Source organism: Hyperolius riggenbachi, chromosome 8, assembly GCF_040937935.1.
Source record: "Hyperolius riggenbachi isolate aHypRig1 chromosome 8, aHypRig1.pri, whole genome shotgun sequence".
Classification (NCBI taxonomy): Eukaryota; Metazoa; Chordata; class Amphibia; order Anura; family Hyperoliidae; genus Hyperolius; species Hyperolius riggenbachi.
Genome location: NC_090653.1, coordinates 69,775,787 through 69,796,376, shown reverse-complemented (window position 1 = coordinate 69,796,376; position 20,590 = coordinate 69,775,787). Strand labels below are relative to the sequence as shown.

The 20,590-nt window shown below is 44.8% G+C and overlaps 2 protein-coding genes across 2 annotated transcripts in view; one reads left to right on the top strand and one right to left on the bottom strand.

Annotated features, from left to right (window-relative positions):
• The window catches only part of BCKDHA (branched chain keto acid dehydrogenase E1 subunit alpha), a 40,868-nt gene extending 32,675 nt beyond the window's left edge, over positions 1 to 8,193 (bottom strand). The window contains exon 1 of the mRNA XM_068250641.1: positions 8,014 to 8,193. Coding sequence (XP_068106742.1) covers positions 8,014 to 8,082 — 69 coding nt within the window. The 5' untranslated portion in view covers positions 8,083 to 8,193. The remainder of the gene's footprint in view (positions 1 to 8,013) is intronic.
• A 66-nt stretch (positions 8,194 to 8,259) lies between these two features.
• Positions 8,260 to 20,590, top strand: part of EXOSC5 (exosome component 5) — a 36,183-nt gene continuing 23,852 nt past the window's right edge. The window contains exons 1-3 of the mRNA XM_068250642.1: positions 8,260 to 8,398; positions 12,609 to 12,722; positions 17,579 to 17,700. Coding sequence (XP_068106743.1) covers positions 8,311 to 8,398; positions 12,609 to 12,722; positions 17,579 to 17,700 — 324 coding nt within the window. The 5' untranslated portion in view covers positions 8,260 to 8,310. The remainder of the gene's footprint in view (positions 8,399 to 12,608; positions 12,723 to 17,578; positions 17,701 to 20,590) is intronic.

Genomic DNA, 20,590 nt, shown 5'->3' with positions numbered 1-20,590 from the left:
TTGACACCCGTTTCAGAGGAATAGTGACCTGTTGATTTGCGTCTGCAATATGTCTCATTGCAGGCCCAGCACTTGACTCCTAAGCATTATCATTCATGAGTGTTCCGAGTGGAAAAATAGTATTGGACCGTCTGTGCTGACCATGGCATCCAATAAGAAGCTTTCTCTTCTCAGGTCTGTGAGGGAAAGGAGCAATGTGATTAGCTACTGTGTCAATGTGAATTCTTCCCTCAGACATGATAACTGAACCCTGTGACTGAAGCCCAACTAGACTGTTCTGCAATTTGAGGCTCCCGGGCCCACACACAACAGTCTATGTATGAAGACGAAAAACTTGCTGCTTGTACCAACTCCCATTAATAAGCAAAATGACCTAGATTAATGCTGCACAAGTCTTTCAGTAATTTAATGTTATTAAAGTAATGCAGTGTTGGGTTTATGCCGCACTTTCTGGCTGTAAGCTGCATAGAATACACTCCCTGCCTCTGCAGCACTGGCTCTTCTCACTAGCCAGCCTCTGCTTGGCCTCGGTGAGTGCTGCTGATTGGCATTCTGTGAGGAATTGCCAGTTTGCAGCAGCAAGCAATCTTTTGCAGCAGCAGAATGCAGCATTAGGTGGTCTTTGCCTCCCCCAACAATGCAGAGGAAGCACAGTGGAGTGCGATGTCTCACCTGTCCTGCACCCTGCTTCCTCTTCCTTCCTTACTCAGCACACCCCAGTCTACTGCTGACGCCTCTTCTCCGTTCCTCACAGGCATGTATGCACTGGTGTAACATGCCGGCGAATCACGGGGGCAGAGACGCCGCAAAGGGAGCCATAAACACTGACGGACACGCTGAGGAAGGAACAACAAGCAGTGTGCTGGTTAAATAGGTGAGGTATTATGGTCTGCTGTGCTTACTCTGCATTAACTGTCGGGCATAAAATCAAAAATCAATTATTGCGTTTATCTGGTAAACAGGAGATAAGGATTAGGGCTGTGGAGTCGGTACAAAAATCATGTGACTCCAACTCCGGGTACCCAAAATGGATCCGACTCTGATTCCACAGTCCTAATAAGGATGCTAACCAGGCAATTAAAAAGTTAAAATCACTATTACTTTTCTTGTTGATAAATGATCATTCCCCAGTTTACCGGACTCTTAAAGGACACCCGATGCGAAAATAAACTAATGAAATAAACAATTGTATATATCTTACTTCTCCTAAAAATGACTTTTTAAGATATTCCACAGTTTTATTTTATGTTTAACTCTACTTTTTAAGTTTTAACTGTTTTATTGTTTTTGCTCAATGACACATTCATTGAAGTATGCCAGAGCTAAAATCTATGAACTATTGACCCTTTTTATATCTTTAAGGCTCTCAGAAGCCATTTTCTGCTAGGAAAGTGTTTTATAGTTGGAATTTCTTATCAGTGAGGGTCACACTGTAGTCACTTCCTGTCTGAGTCAGGACAGAGTCAGCCACTTACATACCTGATATTGAACTCTTTCAGGCAGAGAAAGAAAAAAAGGAACACCGCATAGTTATTAGTGTGCTTGGCACTGTACATACCCATGTTTATTGATCGTGTCACACGTCACTTTGGGTATCCTTTAATTTGGTACACACAAAGGAAGTTGCAGGACTTGCTGGGTTATCCTTTTTTGCTTCTCTACTTTCCCCTCAGACTAAACTAATGCAGCCTGATTGGCTGAAGCCTCTTTCCCTCCTGTTTTTCCCTCCCACCCCTCTGTTCTTCTCTGATTGGCCAATATGTCTCATGCTGAGACAATTCACTTTCTATAGTGGAGGGTGGGCAATGTATACACAATCAGGCAGAGAATAAGGGAGGAAATTACATCAGGATTGGCTTCAAAATAACCACAGTTAAAATGGGAAATGCTAAGAAGGATTTTCTCTTTTTTTACTGTAGAAAAATCACTAAAATCAAAATGTGGACAGTGTAATACATATGTTATGTAAGTAGAGCAAGTATTTATCTACTTATATATGTGGTGGGTTTTTTTCTGAGATAGTATGGCTGACAGCTCCTCTTTAACCCTTGAGTGTCACCCCTACGATGGGGACACCTGATGCGTGCCTCACCCCTCCCATCCCCAAAGTGATGCCACTACAGGTGCTTAGAACCTGGGCAATTGCCCAATTTGCCCTAATGGAAGAACAGGCCCTGCTGGTACTCACCTGAGGCCCCTCCTCTTTTGTCCATAGCACAAACAGAAGCTGCATAACCACGCCAAGCAGTGTCACCATCAGCACATCAAGGCCTGTAGGACCCTGCCTGTATTTCAGTCACGCCTCATGTTTTTATAGCTAAATCCAGATAGACAATGGTCACTACTTAAAGAGAGTCTGAAGCGAGAATAGATCTCGCTTCAGACCTCATATATGCTAAAACGCCGCTATCCCGCGGCTTAACGGGGGTCCCTGTCCCCCCAAATCCCCTCCGTAATGCGGGGGAGCGCTTCCGCATTGGGGCAGGACTAACCGCCGCAGCCCTGCCCCACGCGCGTCTGTCAGCGCGTATCTCCGCCTCTCCCCCGCCCCTCTCAGTCTTCCTTCACTGAGAGGGGAGGGGGAGAGGCGGCGATGCGCATCTGATAGACGCGACTGGAGGCAGGGCTGCGGCCGTTAGCCCTTGCCTCCAGGAAGCAAAGTCCACAACCAACTTTGCGACCAACTTTTGCGGGGGGTGGGTTGGGGGTGAAGGGACCCCTGTTTAGCCGCGGGATAGCTGCGTTTTAGCAGGGGCACACGTGCCCCTGCTATATATGAGAGCTGAAGCGAGATTTAGTCTCGCTTCAGTGTCTCTTTAATTTAAACAAATTACTTTTCTGTACAGCTGGGTTCCCCACAAAGTTTTAAGATACCTGACCGGAAGCAAAGCTACCTAAGGTAAGTACAGAGGTAAGTTCATGCTTGATCTACATACCTCTCTGTGTTGTCTGTTCCTGTCCTCATTCCCACAGTCTCTGTAATCACTCCTTGAAAATCTGGCTTTCGGCTGAAAGAATACCTGACCCGAACAGATACAATGAAAACAAACTAGCACAATACTTACCCCCTGCAGATTCATTTCACCATCTTCTTTCCTCCCTCCATTGTCCCATTCAGCCGTGGCTCTGCTCCAAACATCGGCAACTCCATCGCCAAAGTGGTGCTGACACCGAAAGAACTTCCCAGGTCAACGCTTCATTGGTACCCAAAGTGGATGTCCAGGGATTAGGGGAAACATGGGAGCAAACTTACTAGGGTGGTGAAGGGGCAGTAAAGGGGGGTGAATGATAAGGGTGGGGAAGGGACGATCTAATGCAGCAAGCAAGCCTCTCTCTCTCTTTAACAGGGAACACGGAGGACAAAAGTATAAGGCACAGAGGTATGTACCTGCGATACTAACCTACCTCTGTGCTCAGTTATCCTTCTACCTTCAGATCAAATATCCTTTAAGTCAATGTTTCAGACAGGAAGAGGCAGACTTGCTGTAATGTTCCCTCTCATTTCCTCCTCTTAAGAAAGAGGGAATGGGAGGGTGATAGGAGGAAACATAGCACCAAGCCTGCCTCTTCCTTTCTAAAAATATGACTTTAAAGTGGATCCGAGATGAACTTTTACTCATTGCATAGTTGTGTTCCTTTCCTATTGTTTATAGGGCATGCCTCAAGCCAAATACTTTTTTGTTTTTGTTTTAATACTCTTATTTTCTATAAACTAAACAAGCCTCGCCCACAGGTTTTCAGAGAGCCAAGGCATTTTCAGACAGTAGCAATGGCTCATGGGTAATTTTTTTTAAGTAATTGAATTATTGATTACAGGGACTGGGGGGAGCAAAGGGAGGAATGGACTACACATAGAGGTATGTGGATCCAGCATGAACCTAACCCTGTGCTTAGCTTATGTAGCTTTACCTCGAGTCAAGTGTGCTTTAAGCACAACCTGCTTAGCCAAACTGCAGTCTACCTAAATGTATTTTATACTCCATTAATCAACATGGAGTCTCCTACTGTCACCCCACACACCATAACATCTCCTACCCTCTCCATAATAAAAAAATAAACATACAGTGGTGTGAATAACTATTTGCCCCCTTCCTGATTTCTTATTCTTTTGCATGTTTGTCACACTTAAATGTTTCTGCTCATCAAAAACCGTTAACTATTAGTCAAAGATAACATAATTGAACACAAAATGCAGTTTAAAATGACGATTATTATTATTTAGTGAGTTAAAAAAAACTCTAAATCTACATGGCCCTGTGTGAAAAAGTGATTGCCCCCCTTTGTTAAAAAATACCTCAACTTTGGTTTATCACACCTGAGTTCAATTTCTGTAGTCACTCCCAGGCGTGATTACTGCCACACCTGTTTCAATCAAGAAATCACTTAAATAGGAGCTATCTGACACAGAGAAGTAGACCAAAAGCACCTCAAAAGCTAGACATGCCAAGATCCAAAGAAATTCAGGAACTAATGAGAACAAAAGTACTGTAATTGAGATCTATCAGTCTGGTAAAGGTTATAAAGCCATTTCTAAAGCTTTGGGACTCCCGCGAACCACAGTGAGAGCCATTATCCACAAATGGCAAAAACATGGAACAGTGATGAACCTTCCCAGGAGTGGCCGGCAGACCAAAATTACCCCAAGAGCGCAGAGAAAACTCATTCGAGAGGTCACAAAAGACCCCAGGACAACATCTAAAGAACTGCAGGCCTCACTTGCCTCAGTTAAGGCCAGTGTTCACGACTCCACCATAAGAAAGAGACTGGGCAAAAACGGCCTGCATGGCAGATATCCAAGGCGCAAACCACTTTTAAGCAAAAAGAACATTAAGGCTCGTCTCAATTTTGCTTAAAAACATCTCAATGATTGTCAAGACTTTTGGGAAAATACCTTGTGGACCTTGTGAACTTTTTGGAGGGTGCGTGTCCCGTTACATCTGGCGTAGAAGAAACACAGCATTTCAGCAAAAGAACATCATACCAACAGTAAATTATGGTGGTGGTAGTGTGATGGTCTGGGGTTGTTTTGCTGCTTTAGGACCTGGAAGGCTTGCTGTGATAGATGGAACCATGAATTCTACGGTCTACCAAAAAATCCTGAAGGAGAATGTCCGGCCATCTGTTCGTCAACTCAAGCAGAAGCGATCTTGGGTGCTGCAGCGGGACAATGACCCAAAACACACCAGCAAATCCACCTCTGAATGGCTGAAGAAAAACAAAATGAAGACTTTGGAGTGGCCTAGTCAAAGTCCTGACCTGAATCCTATTGAGATGTTGTGGCATGACCTTAAGAAGGCGGTTCATGCTAGAAAACCCTCAAATAAAGCTGAATTACAACAATTCTGCAAAGATGAGTGGACCAAAATTCCTCCAGAGCGCTGTAAAAGACTCGTTGCAAGTTATCACAAACGCTTGATTGCAGTTATTGCTGCTAAGGGTGGCCCAACTAGTTATTAGGTTCAGGGGGCAATTTCTTTTTCACACAGGGCCATGTAGGTTTTGAGTTTTTTTTCTCACTAAATAATAAAAACCATCATTTAAAACTGCATTTTGTGTTCAATTATGTTATCTTTGACTAATAGTTAACGGTTTTTGATGAGCAGAAACATTTAAGTGTGACAAACATGCAAAAGAATAAGAAATCAGGAAGGGGGCAAATAGTTTTTCACACCACTGTACATGCTAGGCGATTTGAATGCTAATACTCAGATGCCTTACACAGCTGACAACCATCCTAAAGGCGCGTACACACGCCTGATTTATTCAAACGACCCGCCCCGGCCGTTCTAGCGACAGTTTCCGTGTGTGTACAGTCTGTCGGCAGGCTGATAAGGCTGGTTTTGACGGCCCACGGACTGCCGACAGACTGTACATACACGGAAACTGTTGCTAGAACGGTCACTCCACGTCGGGTCGTTTGAATAAATCAGGCGTGTACGCGCCTTAAGTTTTACTTTCAAGAATAACATAAAAGTGATTAGACAATGTTTTCCAGTACAGATAGTTCTTCATTTACACCAGGGCTGTTGCTCTTAGAACCTCAATAAGGGCTGCTTCACACTACAAAAGCTTTTTTAAGCACTAGAGATTTGAAAGGTTTTTGCTAATGCAAAAACCTATGGGGGATTTAAAAAAAAATAATCACATTGCTCCAGTGTGAACACACACATATAGGATACTAGCAAGGGCTTCTAAAATCACAAAGCGCTCAGAAAAGCTCTTGTAGTGTGAATGAGCCCTAAAAGTCCATTCAAAAGAACATAAATTGTTCTACAGTGCTTGTATAACCTTGCTTGGTGAATCTTTGCAGGGTACTGGACTATTAGTGAATCTCCGGAGGGTATTACAGTTATAGTACATTTATGTTGGATATCATCGTTTTAGTAAATCTCTGTAGGGTGATCCCAATTTTAGTGAATCTCAGTTGACTATCCAAACCTTAATGAATCCATCCAGAACGCCTACTGTTATAAAATGTATGTAGAATGCAGGCAAGTTCACATGCTTAGCTAACCCTCACAGCATGGCCACCCATCAAATGGGGATCCACCTGTTGTCCTGACTAGGAGAACTCATGGAGAATCATCTGATCAGTTTGGTCACTTGATAGATATGCAAGTCTCTGATTTGCTAGTCATGATCATGTGCTAAAACAGGATGTGATCACAGAAAATTAGAGCTTTGCTGATCCATCAGCAATAACCGCCACAAAGAAAACTGCTGCATGTCACGCCTGTAGGTGATCGCTATCCACTCAGGTAGTGTTGAAGAACAGAGCTGTACCACTGCCACCCCTAGATACCTGCAGCCACCTAACAACGCCATACTGCCACAGAGAACTGGCTCACAGCTAACCATATCAACTTATATCAGATCTCTATATCCTTCTTAAAGGACAACTGTAGTGAGAAGAATAAAGAGGCTGCCAAATTTATTTTCTTCTCTTAGACACGACAATCACTAAAAATGTATCATCCCCCCTGTCCCAATTGAGATTTTCCATCAAATCTGATCGGACAGGCCCACTAGGGCACCGATTTCTAGCAGTTTTGCATACTGATCTAATCTGCCAGAAATCAAAAGGAAAAATAGTTTACCAACTCTGATTCCCACAAATTATGAAAAACAGCACAAAGGAGATATAACCTTTAATTTGTAAATAAAACTACACTGACAGTTATCAACCCACTGCCTAATCTAAAAAAAAAGAAAATGCACTCCTGATCATTACTTCTAACCGATAATCTGTCCAAAATCTATAAATACATCAGCTGGATTCACACTGCGTGTTGCATATCGCAAGTGTGTGAACTGCAATGGAGACTGGATAAAGACGTTCAAAGCCTGCATGCAGCGAGTTAGGATAACGCAATCTGTTACAACGCAGTACTATGAACAGGCCCATAGAAGTGTATGGGCAGTGAGTTGACATGCAGAATTATTCTGCAACGCAACTGATGCAGTGTGAAAGGCGTTGTAAAATTATTCTGCATGTCAGCTCAAAGTCTATGGGCCTGTTCACATCTCTGCATTCTGACAGATAGCGTTATTCTAAATCGCTGCATACAGGCTTTGAATTAACGTCTGTGTCATGTCCTTAGCAGTTGACCCTGTTAGAGACACATGCTTAGCAGGACAGTCAGGCAACTGGTAATATTTTAAAAGGAAAAATCCATATCCTTCTCAATTTGAAGAAGATGAACTTCAAGTGTTTTATTCATTCAATAAAAAAAATGATGTGAATGGATAGCTTATTATTTCAAATAACTAAATTCAAATAGAATAGCTCGTTTGGCAGATGGTGTAATTCCAAAATCACGTCAATGAAACACTTCAGAACCTCTGCCATATCGAATAATGACAATAATGAAACTATCCAGTGATCTGACTGTAAACGGAGATCTGCAGGTCTGTGATTTCCTGCCTATGGCTATCTATGTGCAGATGCAGAGCAGGCCTGCCTGTGTGCAGTGTCAGTATGAGGCAGGGAGCAGCCATAGAGGACCCCCTCACCTGTCTTCCCACTATTCCCCTCCATCCAGCCGGAGATCGGATCCTGAGCAGTGCCCTCAGCGCAGCCATCTTTCCTCAGCCTGCCCTGGCCGCCTGCCTCCCCTAAGGACCCCGGCAGACGCCGCTAAATCATTACTAGCTGAAATTTACAGCAAGCATCATCTCTAATGGCTCTTCTCATCTAGCAGAAATATTCGCCACCTATTACGTTGGCTGCATACCGGCGGCTTGGGAGGCAGCTTAGGCTTCGGAGGACCCCGGAACCGGAAGTGTACCGCACATGTTGAGTGAAGCGGGATGGAGGCTGCGGAGGCACTGTTGCGGGAGATCGGGTGTGAGCAGAGCTTGCTTAGCCGGCCGGATGGCTCCGCTACCTTCATGCAGGGTAATGGCTGCTGCTCCGGCTGTGGTACCGGTCAGCTTCCTGCAGGAGTGTGTGGGGGTGTGGTGAAAATACATGCAACTTTGGCAGAATTTGCAACCTCAAACATTTTGTTGTTTTACATGATGTTTTCAACCTTTCTGCCTAATGCTAATGTACCCTCCACCTATCCCATGCCTAAGCTACCCTATCCTGTGCCTAAAACTACCCTACCCCCATCTCATGCCTAACCTATCCTGTGCCTAAAGCTACCCTACATCTATTTCATGCCTAACCTAACCTATCCTGTGCCTAAAGCTACCCTACATCTATTTCATGCCCAACCTACCCTATTCAGTGCCTAAAACTACCCTCCACCCACCCCATGCCTAACCTACCTTATCTTGTGCCTAAAACCATCCTTCACCTGTCTTGTGCCTAAATCTACCCTTCATCCATCCTGTGCCTAAAACCAAACTACCTTAGCCTATGCCTAAAACTACCCTCACCCATCATCTGCCTAGCACTATCCCCTGTCCTCTGCCTAATACTAACCTTCTCCTTTAGCAGGGGTCAGAAACCTTTTTGGCTGAGAGAGCCATAAATGCCACATATTTTAAAATGTAATTCTGTGACAGCCATACCATATGTTTCAAACTGGGACAGTGCGCGTGCGCTGCAGAGGGCTCAAGTTCCTGTTGCCATGGTGATGTGTATACAGTTGATCCTCAGGGCAGTGGAAGTGTCAGACACGTCTTCAGCTTATCTTGGGTTTCAGCAACATCAGCAATTTCCCTGAGAGCCAGACAGGAGGAATACCGACTAACAGCTCGTACAATTAGCTAGCTGACTTGGGGGTTGATTCACTTTGTAGGACGAGATCCCCACACTTTGGCCCAATAGGCTGTCTGTCAAGTGACAGGCAGCTTATTGGGACAATGAAAGTGCAGGGATCTCGTTCTACAAAGTCTCTGGACCTGACATGATCCAGGGTTGAACAATTGAAGTGGCTGTTAGTTTTGGCAGGAGCTTGAGTAAGTTAGTAGTGCATGATACAGCAGTAGCGTGCCTACTTTGAAAATTTTACTTGCGCTGCTTGAGCAGCATAGCTTAGTGAATCAACCCCTAACTGTGAGCCAGATGCAGCCATCAAAAGAGCCACATCTGGCTCCAGAGCCATAGGTTCCCTACCCCTGTCCTATAGGATGCAAAATATGTTACCACAGGGGAATCTGGTTGCTACAGACAGTTGTCACTGCTCTAAACAAAGACATGTTGGAAGTGCTCCGTGTACACAGGGGTCTATTTACAAAAATGGTGAACAGTTTTTTATTTGGAAAATAGTTATCTCTTCAAAACATTAGGGCAGATTCATCAAAGCAATAATAGCTGTTCTTATTTCCTACTTGTGTATCACAATTGGAAGAAAGTAGGGTGCCAGTCTAGCTGAAGGGACCCACTGCCGCTTCCTACTCATGGCAATATGGATGCGTCCACTAGTTTGTAAGAAATAGTGCACCCAGCAGGAAACGCTGCCCACACTACCATCCGAATAGGTTTAGTAAAGTTTCCCAAACCCAGCAGCCGAAGGCTTTGGACGAGGGTCCTGGTGTGCAATTTCAGCAATAGTGCAGGGTTACCTATTCCTTTCAAATTAGTGGACGTGACCAAAGTACTTTAGTGGACTCGGTGGGAATCCCCATAGACTAGCGCCGCACACTGCAAAAACCAACAAATATCTCCCTGACTGAGCTAGTAACCTCCTTGCCGTTCGAAAAAATCCGGCAAGGAGGCAGCGCCGCACTTTTAAAAAAAAAAAAATTTTTAAATCATGTAGCGAGCCCAGGGCTCGCTACATGATAGCCGCTGAGCGGCGGCATCCCCCCACCCACTCCGATCGCCTTCGGCGATCAGAGTATGCAGGAAATCCAGTTGAGAACGGGATTTCCTGCAGGGCTTCCCCGGTCGCCATGGCGACCGGGCGGGATGACGTCATGGACGTCGTGACGTCAGAGGGAATCCCGATCCGCCCCTCAGCGCTGCCTGGCACTGATTGGCCAGGCTGCGCAGGGGCCCTGGGGGGGGGGGGTGGCGGGTAGCGGCGAATCGGCGGCGATCGCGTACTACACGCAGCTAGCAAAGTGCTAGCTGCGTGTAGGAAAAAAAAATTATGCAAATCGGCCCAGCGGGGCCTGAGAAATCCTCCTGCGCAGGTTACCCCGAACTGTGTTCGGGATAACCGGCAAGGAGGTTAAAGAGAATACGCTATTAAACAGTACAGTTGTCGCGAACATCTCAGTTTCTCTGTGTCCTGTAATACTCCCGGGTCGCTATGACCCAGAGTAGTACGCCTACGCTGGCCCGGCGGTGAGCGTCCTAGATCACGCGCCTGTTGCCGGGCACTTTCTGCGCTTGTGCGTGACGTCATGAGTGATGTCACGCTCATGCGCAGAGAGTGCCGGCAACAGGCGCGCAATATAGGACGCGCACCGCCGGGCCAGCGCAGGCGTACTACTCTGGGTCATAGCGACCCGGAAGTAGTACAGGACACAGAGATTCGCCAGGCGAACGGTTCGGGCCACCTCTATTAAACAGATGCCTTGGGAGGGGGAAGCCTCTGGATCCTAATGAGGCTTCCTACGTCCTCAGCCAGCCCGATCCAGCACTGGCACAACTGAACAAACTATAATGGTGGCCTGCCTGTGCTGACACTATAGCGTCTTTCTGCTTGGGCTCCAGTGGAAATAGCTGAGCCCAATTGGGTCTGCTCTACTATGCTGGAACAGACAGCCTGCGCTGTACAACGGACCTGACCGGGCTCCACTGTTTCTGCCGGAGCCCCGAGTGAAAAGCCGCTGGTGCACCTACATGCAGTGCCAACAAGCAGACTTTTGGGGCTCCCACCGCTGGATCGCCTCTGCTGAGGAGGAGGTGGAAACCTCTTTAGGATCCTGAGGCTTCCCCCTCCCAAGGCAAGTTCCCCCCAGGGGCACTTTTTTTTTTTTTTTTGCTACAGGGTAACTCTAAATGAAATAAAAATTACAGAGCCCAGGTAGCCAACAAATGTATCTAACAAATACTATAATAAAAAAAATCCCTATACTTGTCACATACAAACAAGCCGCTGGAGTTCTGTCTCTGTCTGCTATCTGCTCTCCTCACTGTGCCCTGTTTCTGCCTCCTGATTGAAGTGATAGATAAAATATAACATTTCAGAAAGGACCAACTTCAACTGTATACCTGAGGATTTGGAATACATTTTGTAGGTTCAGCCACAGAAGAGAGGATCACTGTTGTGTGACTAAAGCTCAGCATGATAACCAGGCAACTGGCATGGTTTATAAGGGAATGAAAATGGGAGCCTCCGTATTCCTCTCACTTCCCTTTAAGTATGCCACACGTAGCCATCAGAACAGTACCTGCCACCAATACACCATCTTTTCTATCGAAGGACCCTTCCTTATCACACCAGCCCGGTTTAATGGAGTGTGCCAAATGTATCTAGGCCACATGCCCCTGCCATAGGGAAGAATGGGAAGGAGGCAGGTAGGACCTGGTCCCCCATACAGCATCCAGGAAACTCTGTGCCGCATACCATACCCTCTCCATCCACCAAAAGACAGAAGCCAATCTTAATGTCGTTTCCACCTTTACTCCTCTGCCTGAAATGGTGTATGCTAAACTGCACTGTCATATCTGGTTTGCTTTGTAAACACATGAACATAGATCGGATTTCAGCAGCTTCTTCAGAGGGGCGAGTTGATTTATCTTCTATTTCCATTCTGCGCCTCATGTCATACTGAACTGCCCTCAGCCAATCAGCAAGGAGCAGGAATGTGGGAAGGAAGAAGGGAATATAACATGGCCTTAAGCTTCCGTCTTCCCAACAATGTACAAGAAAAGAGCCAGTCTAAGATAAGATTCATTACATCAGACACATTTATGATTATATTGGAATGCTTGCAATGCAGACTGCATGTAGACTACATAATAAACAGAGCACAGTGGGTAAACGGAATTTGATTTTATAGCTTACAATCCCGCTTTCATAGGTACAAGGAAGGAGATAATAATTTCTGTGAGCTTGAGATTTGAAAATGCCGCTGATTTTTAACTTGGATATGAGTATCCACTCTTTCAGCCTGGTGTCGGTGTGATATGGGCAGTATGACCCTTTCAGCGCCAATGGTACAGAAATCCTTCAGTGACACTATTTTCTGTTCTGTTTGTACAGGGGACACCTCAGTTTTGGCTGGAGTCTATGGACCTGCAGAGATTAAATTCAGCAGAGAAATTTATGACAAGTCCACCATCGAGGTGATACTCCGGCCCAAGGTGGGCTTACCTGGTGAGATGCCTTTTTATCTGCACACACCTTGTGTATGTCTAAAAGCTGGACAAACACTCGTGAATTTTTCAGGGGGAAAATTTGATCACTATGATGGATTCTGCCGCTTATCTGTGATGCAATGGCAAAAATTGTTTAAAAATTCTGATTGGATAGTAAATTTCAGTTGATAGGATGCGGCGAGGAAACGGCGTTAGATCTTCAAAATTCAAAATCGCCAGGAGTGCCCTCACCCAGAAAACTTTGAGAACCACTAGTCTACAACCATACATGTCAAACTCTGGCCCACAGAGACATCAAATTTGGCCTGCAAGAGGTGGGCATTATGTCTGGCCCACTCTAGACAACCAGGGAAGCTGGAGGATATTGGGGATGAGGCCCTAGATCAACAAATAAGCTGTATGGGGGAGGGAGGGGAAAAGCAATAGACACCAGGGAAGTGTTTAGGGGTGTGAAAAGGAACCAAGTAGACACCTCAGAACTGTATAGGGGAGGGGGGTGGGCCCCTTTACACCAGGGAACTGTATAGGGGATGAAGGGGGCTCCTAGACACCCGGGAACTGTATAAACAAGGGGGGAGCACTAGACACCAGGGAACCATATAGGTGAGGGAGGGGGCACCTAGACACCAGGGAACTGTACGGGGGAGGGAGGGAGTCACTAGACACCAGGGAACCATATAGGTGAGGGAGGGGGCACCTAGACAACAGGGAACTGTTCAGGGGAGGGGGGGGGGGGGCATTACACACCAGGGAATTTGCATGTTGCCTCAGCCAGCTGTATTATTATTATTTATTTATAAAGCACCAACATATTCTGTGGCGCTGTACAATGTAAGAAAACAAACAAGGGATACATAATGATACAGACAATGATATACATCAGATATGCACACTGATACAAAATACAGAACTGCTGATTACAATAGCAAATTTGCCATGATGACTAAAATGTATAAATGTCTAACAGCGTGCAAGCAATTAAATTAATAATATTCCATGACACAAAAGGGTGAGAGCCCTGCCCTTGCGAGCTTACAATCTGTATGTAATAAACTGCGCACCAGATATTGAACAAGTTAAAACTTGCCAGTTCTAGGGCAGTACACGTCACACACCATTAAAGCAGAATATAACCCTGCATTTCAACTTTGCTCTAAAACATTATTTACAGTATATTATATGCAACCAGCATTTTTTTTTTTACTAGACCAGCATTGGAAGGGTTACACAGGGCTTTAAAGTTCCTGGAGATTTCTGCAGACGCATCCGAAGCTGAAATAGATACATTTTGTTTACATAAATGTATCTAAGTGTTGAATGTGACTCACTCTCTCTGACTGAGAAGGAGCTGGAGGACAGCCAAAGAGTGTGTAACATTTATCAATAGATACATATAACTAAATAGAATGTAACAATATGAACTTCTGCATATCTCTCCACGGAACTTTAAACCTCTGTGTTTAACCCTTCCAATGCTGGTCTAGTAAAAAAAACTGCTTTTTACATATAATATGCTGTAAATAATATTTTAGAGCAAAGTTGAGATGCAGGGTTATATTCCGCTTTAAGGGCAGACATACAATAAAGTCCAGGAAACTCTATAATAAATATAGATCTTAGTGACCATAGTGCTTCATTCAGAAATGACAGCCTATGCAATCAGCTGCAGCCATGAATAATAGAAATAGCAGCAGTAATATATCTTATTGGGTTGCTGGTTAAACTAGGGCACGTCTCACAGGACCGCACGCTGCTAGACTTGTATAAACAGGACTTCAGGTAATTATCTCCTGCACTTATTAGGCAGTAAATACTCACTCCCCCTAAAATTTGCCTTGCATATGTGCCAGATAGAACTCTGTTGAGGCAGCTATCTCATGGCATGAATTCAAAAAAATTCAGCATGTGCACGTGTCCCCAGGCTCAGTTACAGCTCCAGCACACTTTAAAGTGGACCTGAACTCTTGCACAGGGCAGAAGGAAAGCATAGAGAAATGCACCATGTATGTATTTAGAGAGTTTAGCCTGTTTAATTCTCCCTCTGTGACTAATCACAAGTTGTAATTTGATCTCTTCAGCTGTGTCAGAATCTCGGCTGCCTCGACAGAGAGCTAATTGGTAAATACAGGATGTTAACATCATGTCTGCTTCCATGAAAGCAGGAAGTAGACACACTGCAGATTTATTGCAGGATTTGTATGAGCTGTAACAAAGAAATGTTTTACTTTAAAGAGAATCTGAAGTGGAAATAAAAAACCGATACTCACCTAAGGAGAGGGAAGGCTCTGGGTCCTATAAAGCCTATCCGGTCTCCTCACGGTCTCGGCATTCCCCCACAGGCTCTCCATTCGTAGTCTGCTCTTTTCTGCTTTAAAGGTTTCTCTTCTCCTTTAAGGAGTACTGTAGAGTTCAACTAAACTGGGGCTTCAGTTACAGTGCAAGTGTAGCTTAAAGGTGCCCACCAATGATACAATCTCTTTTGTACAATCTTACTAATAGTATGGAAGTAGAAGGGTAAACTAAATGAATGTACTTTAAATGGATGTTTGTGTATTCTGTCATATTACATAGAAATAAGATTGTACCTGTATAATTAGTGGCACCTATGTCTATGGTATGGATTAGATTGTGCGCTCCTTTAAGGGACAACCATTGACTGGAGGGGAGTCCCATGCTGCTGTTGGATAAGCAGCCTTTGCCAACAGAGTCGCGAAGTACTGAGGTAAAAGTGCAATGAAGTTTCGCTGTGATGACTGTAAAGATGCTGCATGCAGAAATCATCCATTTTTTTTATCCCAGCACCTGACTGGTCATTTGAAATCAACACAATGAAGCTTTGTTGTACATTTGCTTTTGTAAAACGTCTGCACTGATGGTATGTTTTTGGTTGATCCAACTAAAATCAACTGAACACACACAGCCTAGCAGCTTCTCTGCACTATGATTAGTGATAAACTGTCACCTGATAATTAACCTCGTAAGGAATGCAGCTTTACCATCAGCCGAGTGCCATATTTTAGAAGAAAATACGAATGGTACCCTCCATTCTGCTGTCCACTGAGGCTTCCTTTTAAATTCACAAGGATTAAGGCCTTGATTTTTCAGGTTATGAGGGCAATAAGAGCTTTAACTATATTTTAGTGAAGTAATCATGTTTATGACCTTTTGTGACCAGAGGTTTAGACATTAATGGCTGATGGGACAGCATATTAACCCTTTCAGGACCAATGTGGTTGAAATCTACAGTGTGCTTGTGGCTGTGAGCCTCTGACAAGACATAGATCTCACTGAACATGGTCCGAGTGCTCACGCAGCTTAATCTCCTGGCGTTGATCAGGAGCTGTGCCGATTGGCTCCTGATCACACGATCTCTAGGATCGCCGCTGATCTTAGTGATCATGAAGGTAAACAAGTGCCTCATCTGTCCACATTCCATGGAAGATCGCAGCCAGCCCTTGGTGAAGCATGTACCGGCCTGGCTTGATGAAGCCAGGACCCCGGTACATGCTTAAGTACAGGGTTGGCTACCACGATGCCTGCTCGTTGCTGGAGAAGGGGGAGAGGCGAGTAATACTCAGCATTTCTTCTGATCTCTCCATGGGGAAAGAGGGGAGACAACTAGTCTACCAGGGAATGTTTTAGGTAAGAGGGGGGGGGGGGGACACTAGATCACCAGGGATTATCTGAAGGGGAGGGACCACTAGATCACCAAGGAAATGGGATCATCTGGTCCTTAAAGGGAACCTTAACAGAGAGGGATATGGATGTTTCCTTTTAACCTCTTGAGGACTGCAGGGCTAAACCCCCCTAGTGACCAGGCTAATTTTAGTTTAAAAGGCCACTGCAGCTTTAAGGCCAAGCTGCAGGGTCGCACAACATAGCACACGAGTGATTCCCCCCCCTTTTCTCCCCACCAACAGAGCTCTCTGTTGGTGGGGTCTGATCGCTCCCCCCATGTTTATTTTTTTTTAATAAATATTTGTGTTGCCGCTTTAAAAAAAAAAAAAAACCCTTTAAATCCCTTCCCTCCCTCGCTCCCTCCCTCCCCACAGCCGGCCAATTTACGGCGATCGGCTGTCATAGGCTTCTGCCTATGAGAGCCGATTGCTCTCTTGTCCCCCAGGGGGACAGCCGTGTCACACGGCTGTCTCCAGTGCAGCGCTGCTGCTGATCGCAGCGCTGCACAGAGTAAATAGACGGCGATCACGCCGTCTAACAGTCTCCCGAGCGGCAATAGCCGCTCGGAGACTGAAGGTGGGGCGGAGCTCCGCCCCCCAAGCAGGAGATGCGCGCGCAGCCTGCGCGCGATCTCCTGCAAAACAGAGCCCCAAGACTTTACGCCAATTGGCGTTAGGCGGTCCTGGGGCTGCCGCCGCGGCCACGCCTACTGGCGTGACGCGGTCGGCAAGAGGTTAAACAATACCAGTTGCTTGGCACTCCAGATGATCTCTTTGGCTGCAGCAGTGGTTGTATCACACACCTGAAACAAGCATGCAGCTAATCCAGTCTGACTTCAGTCAGAGTACCTGATCTGCATGCTTGTTGAGGGGCTGTGGCTAAAAGTATTAGACACAGGATCAGCAGGAGGGTCAGGCAACTGGTATTATTTTTAAAAGAAACATCCATATACTTCTCAGTTTAGGTTCCCTTTAATGGGGGATAACATGTTGGTCTTGAAAGGGTTAACACTGTTTGTACAAGGTGTGCTCTGACTTCTTTACATTATTTCCTAGTGTCATATCTTCAGTGTTGTCCCATGAATAGATATAATAAAGTATTTACAGAAATGTGATCAGTGTACTCTTGCGAGATTCTGTATTTCCTAACTTTGTGTCTTGTGGTTTTGGAACTCAGCCATACAAGAGAAGAACCAGGAGCAGCTGATACGGGCGACCTGTGAGGCTGTGATCCTGGGCACCCTCCACCCCCGGACTTCAATCACTGTTGTACTGCAGATCATTAACGATGCAGGATCCGTATCCTTTACTATTGCACTTTCTCCAGAGCTGCTGTTCTGCAGTCTGGCCACTGGATGGCGAGCATTCCTTTCTTATGCAGATTCAATGCTTTCAATAACTTATTGGTCTGCCTCTCCTTTGTATTCACACAATGTTTTATTCTTTTTAATGTGTTCCGCTGTTGAACTCTTCCGCCTCCCTATGCCAGTTCCTTACTTGTCCTGATTATGTTTAGAAATGTATTGATGCGGTGTGGCACGGCGTGCCAGCTCTATGCAGTCGCTGAGGTCATTAGGTGACAGAGATTAGTCTGCAGCTGCCATGGACGTATTTGGGGAGCCAATGATAATTAGCCTGAGATGTATTATTGGCGTCCTGCCTTTTATCTCCACACACCTTCAATCTTAGTTCGGCATAATCAGCTGCAGACATATTCAGCAAGCTTTGCTTCCCAGCAGCAGCAGATTAGGACTGCATACTCTTGTTACATGATTCTATGGTCTTCCACCGTCATCTTTGTAGACTGCTGTGGTACGCTGGAGCAAACTAGCCAGTGATTTGTCACATTTGAGGGGTCACTGAGGAAATAATCTGGCAGCGTAATGGATCTTAAAAGCAAAACACTTCAACCTGTGGATTCTGGGTTCACCTACTGGTACTTATTCCAGATTTTCTTGTTTTAGCCGACTGAAGGAGTTAACAGCAGGTTCTTTGGCCATGCTGTGTTATTATGCTGTTTAACCTCCTGGCGATATGGTTATTTCCAGATTATAGTCATTTTAAAAGGTTTCAGACCCTAAAATCAAGAAATAATCATGCCAGCAGCAGCCCCTGCTCTCACTCGCCTCCCTGTGCTCCAGCGCTGCAATTTTACCTCCGTCCTTCGGGTGGCGCTGTAACTCTTTGGAGAGATCATTGACGGCGATCTCATCAGAGTGTTGGCGGACAGGGAGGAGAACAGCTACTGATGTCTGTATCCCCCGGGAGGTGAGTAAAAGCTCCCGCTGCGCACTATACTCTGCATAGAGCTCCTGGCGGCTAGCCTAGTGTAGCTTGGGATTACCTCTAGGGAGGTTAAAGAACGAGGGTCAGTCATACAATCCCAGGAAATAAACACATCTATAAGTAGATAAATACTTGTTCTACGTACATAATAGATGTATTGTACTGTCTATGTTTTGATTTCAGTGAATTTTATAAGGTAAATAAAAAGGGGAAAAAAAATGTTCCAGGCATTTTCCATTTTTACTGCCTCTGATTGAAGCCAATCATTATGTCATTTCCTCCCTTACCTCTCTGCCTGAAATGGTGTATGCAAAACTGCACTGTCATATGTAGTTTGCTTTGTAAACACATGCAAGCAGTAAATAGATCGAATTTCAGCACCTTCTGCAGAGGGTTAATATGATTTATTTTCTATTTCTCTTCTGAGCCTTGTGTCACACTGAACTTCCTTCAGCCAATCAGCAAGGCGCAGGAATGGGAGGGAAGATAAGAAGATAAGGCTTTTGTTTAACCCCCTCCCCCCCTTTCGGCAATGTACGAGAAGAGCCAGACTGATGTTTGCAATGCAGGGTCAGGATTGTAGACTTACAGCATAAATACAGAGCAGTGGGTAATAGGAATGTGATTTTTATGGCAGACAATCCCGATTTAACACTGCCAGGGGGTGGGGCTCAGACAGCTGCATGACAGAGCTGCAGCCTAATGACATGGAAGTCTGTGGTGTAGTACATGGTTAGTGAAAAGCTCCTGACCAGGTGTTTCTAAAGTCATGTACAGGCAGTCCCTTACTTACAAACGACTCAAGGTACAACCATTCAGAGTTACAAACAAATGTGTCTTCATGTACATTACATTTAATTATATAGCTTTGTTGTTAAATGTTAGTGTTTTATAAACTGTTATAAGTACAGTAGTTTTAAACACTTTAAAGGGCCCATTCACACAAGAAGCGATTTTCAGAGCGTTTTGCGATTGATTAGCGGTTTTTAAAAATGCTCCCATTCACTTTAATTAAAACTGAAAAAATTGCAGCGATTTCGCAATCGCGTACGTGAAAATCGCAGCGATTTTTTTTTACTGCAATTTTTATCGCAATTTTATTGAAAGTAAATAGGAGCGATTTAAAAAAAACGCTAATCAATCGCGAAATGCTAGTGTGAATGGGCCCTTAAAGGGAACCAGAGAGGAAGCACCCTTGTGTATTTTACCATGTATATCAGTAAGAACATTAGAGAAAACACTTACCATGCTCTCTGTTTCCTCCTCACTGCTAAAAGTGTCTGTTAACAGCAGTCACAAGAATCCCAGACTGAGCAATTAAATCTGGCTTTGCTGGGAATGATTATAGCTGAGTCATTATAGCAAAGCCACAAGGGGGCAGGCTTGGGCTTGAAATAACACCACAGAAGACAGACTTAGCTATAATCTTTCTGTAGCAAAGCTAGACGGAGCAGCCTGACTTCTCAGTCGGGGATTCTTATCAGACGTGATAACAGTCAGATTACACAGAGAACAATGAAACAAAGGGCAGATTAGGTGTTTACTGTCATGTTCCCACTGATTTATAAGGTAAAATACAAGAGGGTGCTTCATCTCTGGTTCTCTTTAAAGCACATTAAAAGTAAAAAAATAAAACATTGTTTATGCTATATGTCCGAGTCCAGAGTTGTCTCAAAGTAAACCATCCATCCACGTTTCACCATGTTTAAAGCGGATCCGAGATGAAAAACTGACTATAACAAGTAACTTGTCAATATATCTTATCTAAAGTTTAGATAGTTTACACAGCAAATCTAGCTGCAAACTGTTTTAATAGAATATGATTATTTCTTCCTGTGATACAATGACAGCAGTCATGTGGTTTGTAAACATTACACAGAGGCAGGCTTATCTGTATCTTGAG